Genomic DNA, 12804 nt, shown 5'->3' with positions numbered 1-12804 from the left:
TCAGGAAATCAAATTAATAAATTAAATTTAAATCTATGTAAGTAGGATTCATTCGAAGAAATAAGTTAAACAATTTTCTATCTAATATATATAAATGTGTGTTGCTGCTAATAACTATTTTCATTTATATTTTATACAATATTATTTAGAACTCAATAATTTTAAATATAAAACATGTTATAAAACAGTTATGTATCACGTAAAATATTCTAAAACTTTATCGCGTTATCCCTATTTACGTCCATAGAGCGAGCTAAAGCCCGTACACTCGCACAAAGTCTGTGTAAATATCTCACAAAAAATTGTCAGTGCGTGACCCGTATTAAGTATGAGACTCACTTTATTTGAAGATACAGGCAGTACACAAACTGTATCTTTTATCTTTTATGAGCACGCGTTATTTTACCTATGAGTCGTAAGCATCTCGCATGTAAAGTAACCAAGTGTGTTTTGTAACATTTATGTATACAACCTTTACTTAAACAAAATGTTAGCATGGTATATGCATGTTATGAGGAGAGTAGAAATGCATGTGAGAAGAAACTTTTATATAAATTTGAACATTAAGTCAAGTCATAAATATCAAAAACATTAGTAGAATAACAGAAGCAGAAGTAATAGAATAATTTATCTTGATATGTGTAAAATAAACAAAATAAATTATAAAGAAACAAACATTGGTTTCAAATATTTTTATTCATTTCTTAGTATTGATATTAATTCCAACACACCTTGACCCTCAGGGCAGTTGGTATAAATGGAGGCACAGTTAAACATCTGCCGACCGGCAACTGCCGCGTCAATATATGGAGACATCATGTCGTACCACTCTGTATCACCTTCGAATGGAGAACGCCCGTAATCTGGTCTGAAATTATTATTTGAATGCTATTAATCTATCTTTTTATTAATGTTCTAGTTGTAAAATAATTTATTTAGTTGTGTTATAAAGGAATTTTAACAGTAAAATAATTGATTTGTGGAGATATGTGATGTGCAGGCGTGTGTACTTTTTTAATATCTATATATAATATATAAAAGAAAGTCGTGTTAGTTACACTATTTATAACTCAAGAACGGCTGAATCGATTTGACTAAAAATTGGTGGGCAGGTAGCTTAGAACCAGGAAACGAACATAGGATAATTTTTACCCCGTTTTCTATTTTTTTTAATTCCGCGCGGACGGAGTCGCGGGAAAAAGCTAGTAATTAATAAAAATTGTCAAAATTAATCTGACATATGATAAATGTTAAAATTTTAGAAATTTTGTTTTTAAAATTAATATTTATTTAATCGTTAAAGAAGCAATTTATATTCACAAAACAATGTATACAACGGAAAGATTACAAAGAACTGAAGTTTTTAAGCAAAAAACTTTTCATCCTGCATTTACGGGATTAAAGTTTGGGCCTGGTTTTATGAAGGATGGTAGACGGCGCCACTGTTCCACTAGAGTGGTGCAATTAGCTATGCTTTCGAAAAATACGCAACTGGAATTTCACTTCGAGCTTGTTTGAACTGCGCTTATTTCGTTTTTTATTAAAAGTCAAGTTTTATTTATAATTTTTCCTGCATTTTGTTTGACTTCATTCTTTACTTATATCTTTGTTTAACGAATTTTTTTAACTAGATTTAAGTATTTTATAACGATTCATTGACCTGTATCTTCATTCTAAAGCCGTATAAATGTCATAGATTATTCTTTTGAATACAATCTTAGATGCGCAAGTACAAAAATATATAAATTCATTGAAAATGAGAAATGCTAACCAACCTGTCTAAGCACACAGACTCATTAAAACTAGACATATTTGTAGTAACATTTGAAACAAAAAAACCATAGACAATAAATGATATTGTCAGCTACTGATTTGTGTGGATGTAACTACTCTTTTTTTCATTGAATTCGACTATGAGATAAATTTATGATAAAGAGGATATTCGTTTATTCACTTCATAATAATCTTAATATATATAAATCTCGTGTCACAATGTTTGTCCTCAATGGACTCCTAAACCACTTAACCGATTATAATAAAATTCGCACACCATGTGCAGTTCGATCCAACTTGAGAGATAGGATAGTTTAAATCTCAAATTATAGTCGCAATTTTAATTTTTTGCTAATTATTTGTCTGTTATTATTTGACAGCCACAATTATCTGTTAACTCCAAATGATTCTAACAGATGTCGATACCTTTCGACTGTGTTGAGTAAGTAATCAATAGATGGCGCTGCTATGGTAAATCTACGAACGTGTCATATAAGCTTATTAACTGCGCGCGGACGGAGTCGCGGGCGACAGCTAGTGTACATATATAAAAAAATATAATCTGTGTTATTAAGTGAATGAAATAAATCAATGATAACCGACTTAAACGAATGATGTAAGAATGATTGAGATATACGTACGTGAGTAAAATATGTATAATTTCCCCGACAAGACCCTCTTCACTGACTGGATACTGTGCGGCTTCGCAAATCGCACGCATCACGCAATCAATGCCGTTCATACCCTTCCTAGAAAAAAAAAACATTCAACAAAAGTTAGCAATAGCAAAGAATTACTACCAATGTACATTTGATAGAAACCATAAATTATATTTACACATTTCACTGGCTGACAATGTCATTTATTGTCTGTGGATTTATTTTTAAAGATTTTAGTGATTGAATTGATGATGTGTCATGTCTGTTTTTGATTAGTCTGTGATTACAGCCTTATAAAGGTAAAATTAGTTTAGATAGGTTTGTTACAATTTTATATTTCCATTGAATACGAATATAGATTTCAAAGAGCTTTATGCTACTAAATGACAGATAACTTAGTAAAATAAATAAATAACTACACTTAAATGATCGTGAGTATTATTATCATATCTTACATTTGTAACATATCTGCTGCCGCTTTATAGAAGACAAGTCTTTCATCACTTCGCTCCTTAAGTTCAAGATTCCGCTGTTCTCTAGACACCGTCTTGATGAAGTAATACTGAGACAGTTCGGATACATTTTGAAATTGCACATACTGATATTGAAAGTTAATACCAAAAGCTAAATTCACATGGTCTTCGTTGTGTATCGGTGCTGCCATACCAATTAATAACTGAAATGTAAATGAAAATACTCTGTAATACTCTGTAATAGTTTAATAGTTTAAAAGTTTAATATTTTAATAGTTTAATAGTTTAATAGTTTAATAGTTTAATTGTTTAATAGTTTAATAGTTTAATAGTTTAATGGTTTAATGGTGTAATGGTTTAATGGTTTAATGGTTTAATGGTTTAATAGTTTAAATAAAAACATTTCGTTTTCAAACATAACTCAAAAACTAATGGCAATTTGAGTTTCGTTTCGCCAATAAAAATAACTAAATAGCTTAAAATTTAACTACTATTTACTTCTCAACCGATGCAATTAAAATAATATATTTAGTAAGAATTTATGAATGTACCTCGGTTAGGAATTTTATGAAGAAAAATAAATTTAACCACAATAGAAATTAAAGGTTAAGAAAAACTTTAGATATTAGATCAGAATAGTTCGAGTTATTTTTTTTTACACGTATATAGAATCTGAGAAAAACATTGCCTTAATTTTAAAATATTCGGATCTCATTTTAATAACATCTGGTCAAAGAATATTCAAAAATTACCTTGTATGTACCTCCATATGGAAAAACCAAAGGGATACTGTTAATCTGCCTTCTAGTTCTGAAATCTTCTAAAGTATCCGAAATAGCAACTCGTACCAAAATACAACAAGCGAAAAAAAAGCATATATCTAACCTGAAAAAAAATGGTTTTATATAATTACAACTTTTCAACTTTATTTTTCTCTTCGGAAAGTTACTTTAAATAATTTTTTAAATGATCAAATACTTTTAGGTTTTTTAAGTTACATTACGTGGCATTGTTAGAAAACAAATTATTTAATTAATTTTGTTAGGTACCTGGTTTTCATTTTTTCTTTCTTTTTAAATATCCATAACACGTAGACCGCTGAAAATGCTTACATATGTATATATTTAACATAGATATACATGACCCGCGCCATATTTTTAGTCACATAAGCTCACACCACGCGTCAGACCGTGAAGTTTTCTGTAAGTTCCGGCACTCTCAACCCGTCCGTTCTACTTTAAGTATTAAGACGTGTTCACACGGTTCACATTTTTCACACTTTGTACAGTTTATTTTTTATGTTTACTCGATGATAGCAAAGTCAAAACTTCAGGTCAGGTTTTAATAAAAAAAACTAGTTCTTTATATCACCATCATCATCACGGACTTCGATGAAAGAATTCTCTTTCAAGTTTTTTTCTTTTTTTAAATCATACTAACTGTCGCCCTCGATTCTGTCCGCGCAGTATTAAAAAACTTAATAAGTAGCCTATGTATTCTTCCAGACTACGTTCTACAGCTGTGGAAAATTTCATCAAGATTCATTGAGTCCTTCCGGAGATACTTGAGATTATATTGAAAGAAAACATTACAACCATCTGGATTCAAAATAATTTTTAAACTCACACTAAAGTGTGAACACGCGTTAATTTCATAAATCTCCGTAGTCACATGATTCTATCCATCAGTGCACTAATTTGTTTATCCAATAGACGCGTCACGAGACGTAACATGAAAATAGTTTAGAAGTTCACTCTTATTCCGTGTACCAGAGACATATTTTTCACGCATTAAAAAAAAACTTACTTTGTACTCAGTTCTCCCACATTACTACCTACTTCAAATTAAAAAGTTAATTATTACATGACATGAACTGAAGTGAACTTTAATTATATTTTCGCGGCAAATATAATAAAATAATTTTTATGTACAGTTAATGAATACTAATCAAAATTTACCACGCTTAATGTCTATCGAAACACGTAATTGAAACAGTTAATTTCTATTCCATAAGTCACTCAATACTTGAACGTTAGTTTAATAACATGTACAGAAAATATCTCGTGATCATTGTTCTTTGTAACATTGCACCAAAGATTAGCTCTAGTGGATCTGAAATAGAAAGCGATGTTTTACAACGAAGTAGAAGACAACTGCTATTCCCTAATTCTACTCTATATCAGGTGAGGTATTTAAAATTATAAATACTTTTATTTAATTACATACTTACTCCGATGTTGCAGCGATCTTAATTAGATCTTGGTCTTACACACAAGAGATTACAAACGCAGCCTATCCTGCAATGTCTCCTACCATTAATAAATAATCATTCAATTCTGGGATAAATTAATAAATAATTAAATCTCCAATTTTACTTTCTAAAAGATTCCTTTAATTTACACATTGTAAAACTAAATTTTAATTAACAATAACACTTGCATCAGCTATTGTTAAAGATTAATTCCCGCTTAGTGTATGTATTAAATAAAGAGTTTATTTAAAACTTAAACTAAAACAATAAACTATAGAATATTTTAGTTGAATGAGTATAACAGTTCAAAACATCAGTCATTCTATTACTGGAGGCATCGGAGCGTTTGATTAAATCCAAACGAAAAGCTTTATTTGCCATCAGCTTTATTTAATTGAGTTTATTTTATCAATATGTTACATTTTGAAACAAATACATATATTTTATTTGGTGACTATTAAAATATATTTTTTATTTTTAAATTACTATTGTATATGTTAGAGCCTATATCTTAGTACTCCATCTTTTCCCACCATTCTCTGAAGTATAATAGTCATCATCTCCTTGACCTTGTCCCACTTACGTAGGGTCGGTGCACCAGGTTTCCGTCCTCCAAATCAATATGTCTTCCGTCATCTCCATTGTCACTTCCTTCTTGAGCATGTCATCTTTGTCCATCCATCTCTTCCTAGGCCTACCGGTAAAGGTATCTGAAGTACAATAGTATGAATAGTAAAGGATACGTCATTTTTCAATATACCCTCTACCATTTTTTCTTTTCCAAAAAAAAAGTTTTACTGAATCTTTTAAAAATCATTATAAAAAAAACTTGAGAGGTGTCAAGGGACACCCGGATGGAACGAAGTTTACATTTACAGTACATTTTATTTCTATGAGTTTTCGTTATATATTGTCACGTCGTTGCAATGGTGAAGTAGCGCTCATTCGTCTATAGCAAAAAGTGTCGTGACAACTTTTCGTAAGAATTTTTTCCGTCTAGCCCCCTTTCACAACGCGCGATAAGGAACTTCGTTCCAAAAAAAAGTTATGACGAGTGAGATTTGAAATCATTAATTTCACAATATTTTTAGAATTTCATCTCTGTGTGTGATTTATTAAATCAGTTCAGTCGTTTTGGCTCTAGGCTGTCACAATAGAATTTACATTCATACAAACCCTCATACATAAAAAACAAAATGCATACGTTGAAATAACTTTATCTTCTATTATCAGCCGGGTAATAGATCATTCAGATCTTGAATTGATATATTGTATACTTCAAACTCATATTTGTATTTCAGTTGACAATTGGCTTGGGAACACCATCACCGGCAAAAATGATTAACGTTAACTGGGCTATACAAGCTAACTTCCAGCTTCCTTGGAACAGATCACAAATACCATTTGACATATTAGAAACTGATGCTACATATACGGGGATATCAAGAAAGAAAAGAGAAATAAACGAACTTGAACCTCAACAGAAACAATACTATCAAAATGATGCTAAATTGTATCACTTCTATAAATACGTAGAAGATGTTTTGAATGGGTAATCTTTTAGAATTTATTGAAATTATAGCATTCAATTGAAAACATTGATAATATTAAGGTAACAAATAATTTTATTCTAAACAACCGGTCGCCTGCGACTTCATCAGCACAGGAGTAAAAAAAGTAGCCTTTAACACGCCCGCTTGCATCAGCTACCTTCTCGTCAAAACTGGAACACAGACAGACATTTTTATTAATATGTATAAATCTCGATGTCGATTCACAGAAATATACCCATGTGGAAAAATTGTAACGTGCCGACCCTCCGTAGGGTAATGGGTACGGAGATAATGATTCTGTATAAAACAATACATATGTTATAATCCTTAAAATGCACTTTGTTTCTCCATTTAAAAAATGTTCCTATCCCAACTTATATGAAAAGAGCTAAAACGTATATTCGTCCGGTGTCGTCACCGACTATTTTCGAGCCTGATGGGCCGCATCCGTGAAATAGTACCAGTCCAGTCCCCCTCACCCTGATAAAGAGTCCCTGATGAACTCAACTAGTCGGTGCCGACACCAGACAAATAAACGTCAGTGTTTTAGCCGCTTTTATATTAGTTAATGATAATGTCTCACGAAATTTTGAATAACTTAATATCCTAATTTCCAGTTACGGCCACAATGGTTCATCGTGCATTAGAAGAACTCTTTGTCATCTGGCTGCTGAACCACTGCATTGTGATGATGACGATGATATACTACATGAAATAGCATCATTCGTACTCAAGTAAGTTGGTTATAATACAATCAAAACATCAGTCCTTCAGTAGTTCATTAAGAATGTTTAAAAGCCCGTAATTGTACTTCACGCGAATACAAAGGCACATCACTCGCCAATCCATTGAGATGTTAAGGATTTAGGAGATCACAGTGGAAGGGATAAATATACAAAACCACGTACTTCATGTCAATCGAACAAACATATATATCATAAAGTTTTCAATTAAGAAAATCGAACCTGTTATGTTAATCTGTAACATCAAATATCCCATTGTGATATGAATTTTGATGAAACAAAGTCCAAAAAAAAATTAATTAGCACCCTGCAGTTACGCTGTCACATTTATGTAAATATCTTTCATTTTCAGCCCTGAAAACGATCGCCATGACGACGGTTCCGTAGTCCCGGAAGCGACGCCCTACATCGAAGCGCTCAAAGCCGAAAACGTTCAACAATGCTTCAATAAATACGATTGCTCGATTCCTCTTATTGATATGTACACAAAATTAAATATGTAAAAAATTATGTGGCATTTTATTCTGTGATTTAACTCAGTAACAACATGAGTTCTGTCTTGAACTACTTACTATAAACGACAGGTACAAAATGTCCCCTTGAAAATATTCGATACGATATTCTTAAATGAACTTTAAATTCAGTATCTAAATTTGTGAAGGTATATTCTACATTTGGAACATATAATTCCCTGAAACGATTCAAAAATATTATTCTATGATAGAAAGAGGTAACGAAATAACCAGTTCGGAAGTCCTAATTTAATCCTAAGAAGTCACTGACTCCATAAATACATATAAAGAGCCAAGGCAACACAATCTGGTTAAATATAGTGTGCCATAAAGAAATTCTTAATTCTTAGATGTTTATTGATAAAAGTGAAATTAATTCATCCAATAAAATGTTACCTTAGTTGATCAATTATAAAAGGTTGCCTAGCTATAATAGTAGCTAGGCAACCTTTTATAATTGATACATGTTAATTACCTCTGTCATCAAAAGAGATAGACTTTTATCTTAGACTAAAATTTGTGCAATTTTATTTATACAATACGATACAAATTATGATATAAACCTAAGCATAGCTAAATCATAAGCTTCCTGAAATACATTCTACAATTATTTTCATTTAAAATTATATATTTTTAAATGCAAAATGTAGCATGATCAAAAATGAAAAGATTCCAAAAAATATCCGAGATTAAATTTTAAAATATCTTATAGGCTCAAGGATCAAGACATTTTAAAGATCATTGTACTATTAAGTATACTAAATATATGTAAAGAAGATTATCGGTCGCGTGCCGAATGTAAACTTCAAACTCGTTAAACACGCTCATCTATATTTGAAAATCGTGATTAACATATTGGATACGAAAATTTCAAAAAGTACATATAAAAGTGAGACTATGTCAACTGCAGGTCCATAACCTTCTACAGTATGATTCAAATAATTAAAAAAAGTATCAGATTAAATATTACAGTCGTAAAACTAGCGCCTTGTTTTGAAATCTTGCTATTTATTACCCTGAAATTCGACTGCCGGGCGTGGCACTCGTAACAAAATATTGTTGTCTCTATTTTTTTTTTCAATGATAATGTGACTGGCAATATATTTTATGAAAGTACTAGCTTTTCCTCGCGAGTCCATCTGCGCGGAATTAAAAAAACTTTATAAGTAGTCTATATACTTCCAGACTGTTCTACATCTGTGCCAAATTTCACCAAGATCAGTTAAGTCGTTCCGGAAATACCTTCGAATATCCATCCATCTAAACTTTCGTATTTATAATATTAGTAAGTGCACTCTTAAAATTTTTATGTAGAAAAATAGAAAAAAGTTGAATCCGCATTAGTTAATTGTTTTCTTTCATAATAATCCGTTCAATCTCCTCTTAAAAGTATGTAACAAAAACGCCGGATACATATTCCAATCTCCTTTCTTTGTTTCTTTATAAATATCTAATATTCTTGTCTTTACATTTAGATTGCTTTGATGATGTATTTACCGTATTTTGTAGCTACCTTCGAGTAAATCCACCTCAAACAAAACTTTAACTACACCCAGACAGACTGAAACTTCATTAGTTGTTGCAATTATACAAGCTTGCTTTAAAGGAGCGAGCGTCTTAGCCGTACTGCAAAATGCATTTACCCGTGCTGTTATTACGTCTTTAAGTACTGCGCTAGTCGATGAGTCTAGAATTTTATTAGCTATTTAAAAAATAACGAGGTTATTATGAATTTAAAGATAAATACTGGTTTCAAGGTTTTGCGCTTAATGAGTCTCAAAACCCGAAACCTCTTGTCCCCTTGCCTTTTCCATCCTTTGGCGAGCTGGGAAGGCAAGAGAAGTGACGTATATGGAAAAAAAACTATCCTTTTCTGTACTCTATCAGCTGTTATATCTAATATCATTTACTCACTTATACAAAAAAAACTATTTCACAAAAACTTTCTTTGATTTTACTCCAAGAATTATTCTATCCCTGACACATTTTATAACAACCTGTATATAAATTAAATACTCTATCACCGGTTACACAAACCCAGTTAAACCAGAGCAATAATGATGCTGATAAATGAAGATTAAATATAATATTAGCTTATTGAAACCGTTAGTTGAAATTTTTGAAGATCACGTTTTTGAACACTCTTGTGTATTCAACTTGTCTATTCATGCTACAAACTACAGAACTACATTTTATTTGGTGCCAAATTCAAATTTACTCTATTTGTTGTAAAAATATGAAGTAAAAGTGTATGAAAATATAAATATAATAAACATAATATAGTTCTTTACTAAAAAATAAGTATTCTTTGGTTATGATATAACAAAACAGAATAAGTTTTAACAAGATTTCTTTTTCTTTTTTTTTTTTTCAAGTTTTTTTTTTCTTAAGTATATGTTTGATTTGTTTGAAGTGGTGAGCTTAGAAATTAATGTCATGAGGTGTCGGAAGTTGAAAAGTACATTTTAAGGGTAAGTAACTTAAAGTCAGATAGATATCCTCAACAAAATAGGCTTTTTTTCTTAAAAAAAAAATAACATAATTGAACGACTTTAAACTCGGCCTTCTTAAATATAAGTTTACTAACGTAATTTGCTTACATATTCGTATTTTATGTAAATTCAATTAATAAATAATCTATAAATATAATTTTAGGATAGCAACAAAATAGCAGAATGTAATTAAAAGCATTAAACAATTGAAAATCAAAAGCGGTTAATAAATATTTGTGGGAATCCAAAAATAAGAGAAAATGAAAACATTATTCCAGATAATATTTGTGTGTTACACTTGTTTGATATTATTTGTGTCTTTCGAGTACAGTGAAGGAAATAATGAGAGAAAACTGACAAATCAAAGGTACAAAAGATATCTAAGCTTCAGTAATATATCACATTTCTTTGTAAGTATTATTTATTATTTTTGCCATTAATATTTTAAGTTTCAATGAAATATTATTACTTCTGTTTTCTTAAATACATTTAAAGGGATGAAAATATGGCTTTACATGTTTGTTATAACAGTAAAACCTCATAATAACTTATGACATAAGCAATAATTAATTTAAACTGCCTACAAACCTGATATACTGTATCCCTGTAACATAGCTTTTTTATCGAGGGGGAAATCTTAAAAAAGATACCCTGCCTTTCGGGACAAAGACAGGCTTTTGTGAGATTTCTACTCACTAAAACCCCCTCGGTGGCCATCCTCAAGTGCAACTAGTTTAGAACCCAAAGTAAAATAAGATTATATTGTACATAGCATAAGTGGAGTTAAATAAAAAAAAAACTGTGAGGGACCCGGGATCTCCAATGGAACGCACCGGGACCATTCCTATAATACATCTGAGAAGAATACGAATGGAATGATTTAAAATGTAAATTATGGAACAAATATACACACTGCCAAAAAATGGATTGATAACTCTACGATACCAGAGCCATATAGTTAAAAGCTTATCGAGTCATATGATTAAATAGTATTTTGATTTATTTAATTATTGGATTACTTCTTTTCATTTTCCAGGTCCGTTTCAATTTTAGAGACAACATGGTACCATGGAATCAGTACTTCGCGCACGCTGTTGGTTTCAAGGTGTCTTGGGACGAACCTCCCGATTCATTCCATCCGTACCATCATCTTCACAGACGTACTGTTTACAATAATCTGGAAATATTATTAAATAGGTGTTTATTATTATTTTTTATTATATACTAATCCACTAATTATCCTTACATGTAAAGGTTGCAGACAAATTAATATTTAAGGTTAAATATTCAAACCCTGACAGACTCATGATAGAGTCTTTATTTTTTGTATATGTGTATGTATTATGTGAAGACAGAGGCGTCATTCGAGTAAAAATTTTAACTGCAAATTAATAAATGCAGTCATGTTAATTATTTTCAGAAATGGTCTTGAAGGATTTCACTGCGTACGCCGAGCCATATGTGACATGGAAAAAATAACAAAACCGAAAGGAATCTATCATAAGATATTAAAAATTATATTCAAGTAAGTGATCATTATTAACATATTGACTTCTTTAAATATATCAAATTGAATTAATTTTAAACATAAATTAACTTTTCATGTTTTTCTAATTAATTTTTATCCAGGAACAGACACTAATAAAACGGTAAATTTTATTATTTTTAGGAAAAAATCAACAGCTACAGATAAATGGCACAATAAATCTGAACAAGACTGTGAATTGTCCATCGCATCTTGTCCTTTATCTCTATTGGACGTATCTACATTTACCGACTAACTATTACAAATATTATCATAATCACATAATCACTAGTATCTATAAATATTTGTAAATATTGTATTAATAAATAGTTTTTATTAAGTATCTATATTTTTACATTTTAGCCGACTTCAAAATGAAGGAGTTTATCAATTCGATTGTATTTTTTTATGTATGTTACCGTGAAGCTCCGCCCATGGTGCTCCGATTTTGATAAAAATACATTTTAATCGTGCTTACAGATGGGTCCTATTTTTTTTTTTAATTAAAAAACTAGCAGACTAGTAAATTTTGAGTTTAGCTTCAAAATACGTTGCGAAAATAAGGGACTTGTTTGATTGCATCGCTTATTATAGTAACGCATTGGAAATTCTTATTCACTGGCAAATAATTTTATCCGCATCATTAGAATGAATTTGTCTATACTTTGTACGTAGGCGTTCTTCAAATCCTTGGCAGTGGTCCTTTTCGTTCAGTCTCGATCTTCGTATTCACCATTTTCCTGACCAGACTTTTTACTCTACTTAACTCTCTTTTTTAGTTTATCGCCTAGTGTATTTCTTCACTATTGAAAATATTATTTAA

The 12804-nt window shown here is 30.7% G+C and overlaps 3 protein-coding genes across 4 annotated transcripts; 2 read left to right on the top strand and 1 right to left on the bottom strand.

Annotated features, from left to right (window-relative positions):
- Positions 1-686: 686 nt before the first annotated feature.
- LOC106711489 lies at positions 687-4088 on the bottom strand. 2 transcript variants are annotated; one of them, XM_014503810.2, is made up of 5 exons: positions 3955-4088; positions 3658-3790; positions 2888-3108; positions 2415-2522; positions 687-868 (listed from the first exon to the last, which is right to left on the bottom strand). In XM_014503810.2, exons 1-5 carry the CDS (start codon positions 3963-3965, stop codon positions 694-696), a joined length of 648 nt encoding a protein of 215 aa, XP_014359296.2. In that variant the 5' UTR covers positions 3966-4088; the 3' UTR covers positions 687-693. The 2 variants fall into 2 exon arrangements, with proteins under 2 accessions (XP_014359296.2, XP_045538870.1); XM_045682914.1 differs by lacking the exon at positions 2415-2522.
- Positions 4089-4941: 853 nt separating this feature from the next.
- LOC106711362 lies at positions 4942-6712 on the top strand. The gene is made up of 2 exons (XM_045683020.1): positions 4942-5088; positions 6458-6712. The coding sequence occupies exons 1-2, from the start codon at positions 4951-4953 to the stop codon at positions 6710-6712; spliced, it is 393 nt and encodes a 130-aa protein (XP_045538976.1). The 5' UTR covers positions 4942-4950.
- Positions 6713-10716: 4004 nt separating this feature from the next.
- Positions 10717-12237, top strand: LOC123722155. Its single transcript, XM_045683019.1, has 4 exons — positions 10717-10866; positions 11493-11653; positions 11877-11981; positions 12126-12237. The coding sequence occupies exons 1-4, from the start codon at positions 10717-10719 to the stop codon at positions 12235-12237; spliced, it is 528 nt and encodes a 175-aa protein (XP_045538975.1).
- Positions 12238-12804: the final 567 nt, after the last annotated feature.

This window comes from Papilio machaon, chromosome 20, assembly GCF_912999745.1.
Source record: "Papilio machaon chromosome 20, ilPapMach1.1, whole genome shotgun sequence".
Lineage (NCBI taxonomy): Eukaryota > Metazoa > Arthropoda > Insecta > Lepidoptera > Papilionidae > Papilio > Papilio machaon.
This window is presented reverse-complemented; position numbering and strand designations above follow the sequence as displayed.

Coding starts and splice junctions, on each gene's coding strand:
- LOC123722155 (XM_045683019.1), top strand. CDS start 10,717: ATGAAAACATTATTCCAGATAATATTTGTGTGTTACACTTGTTTGATA. Junction 10,867..11,492: donor GTAATATATCACATTTCTTT/GTAAGTATTATT, acceptor TTCATTTTCCAG/GTCCGTTTCAATTTTAGAGA. Junction 11,654..11,876: donor CTGGAAATATTATTAAATAG/GTGTTTATTATT, acceptor AATTATTTTCAG/AAATGGTCTTGAAGGATTTC.
- LOC106711489 (XM_014503810.2), bottom strand. Junction 3,109..3,657: donor CATATGGAGGTACATACAAG/GTAATTTTTGAA, acceptor TTTACATTTCAG/TTATTAATTGGTATGGCAGC. Junction 2,523..2,887: donor GCAGCAGATATGTTACAAAT/GTAAGATATGAT, acceptor TTTTTTTTCTAG/GAAGGGTATGAACGGCATTG.
- LOC106711362 (XM_045683020.1), top strand. CDS start 4,951: ATGTACAGAAAATATCTCGTGATCATTGTTCTTTGTAACATTGCACCA. Junction 5,089..6,457: donor CTAATTCTACTCTATATCAG/GTGAGGTATTTA, acceptor TTTGTATTTCAG/TTGACAATTGGCTTGGGAAC.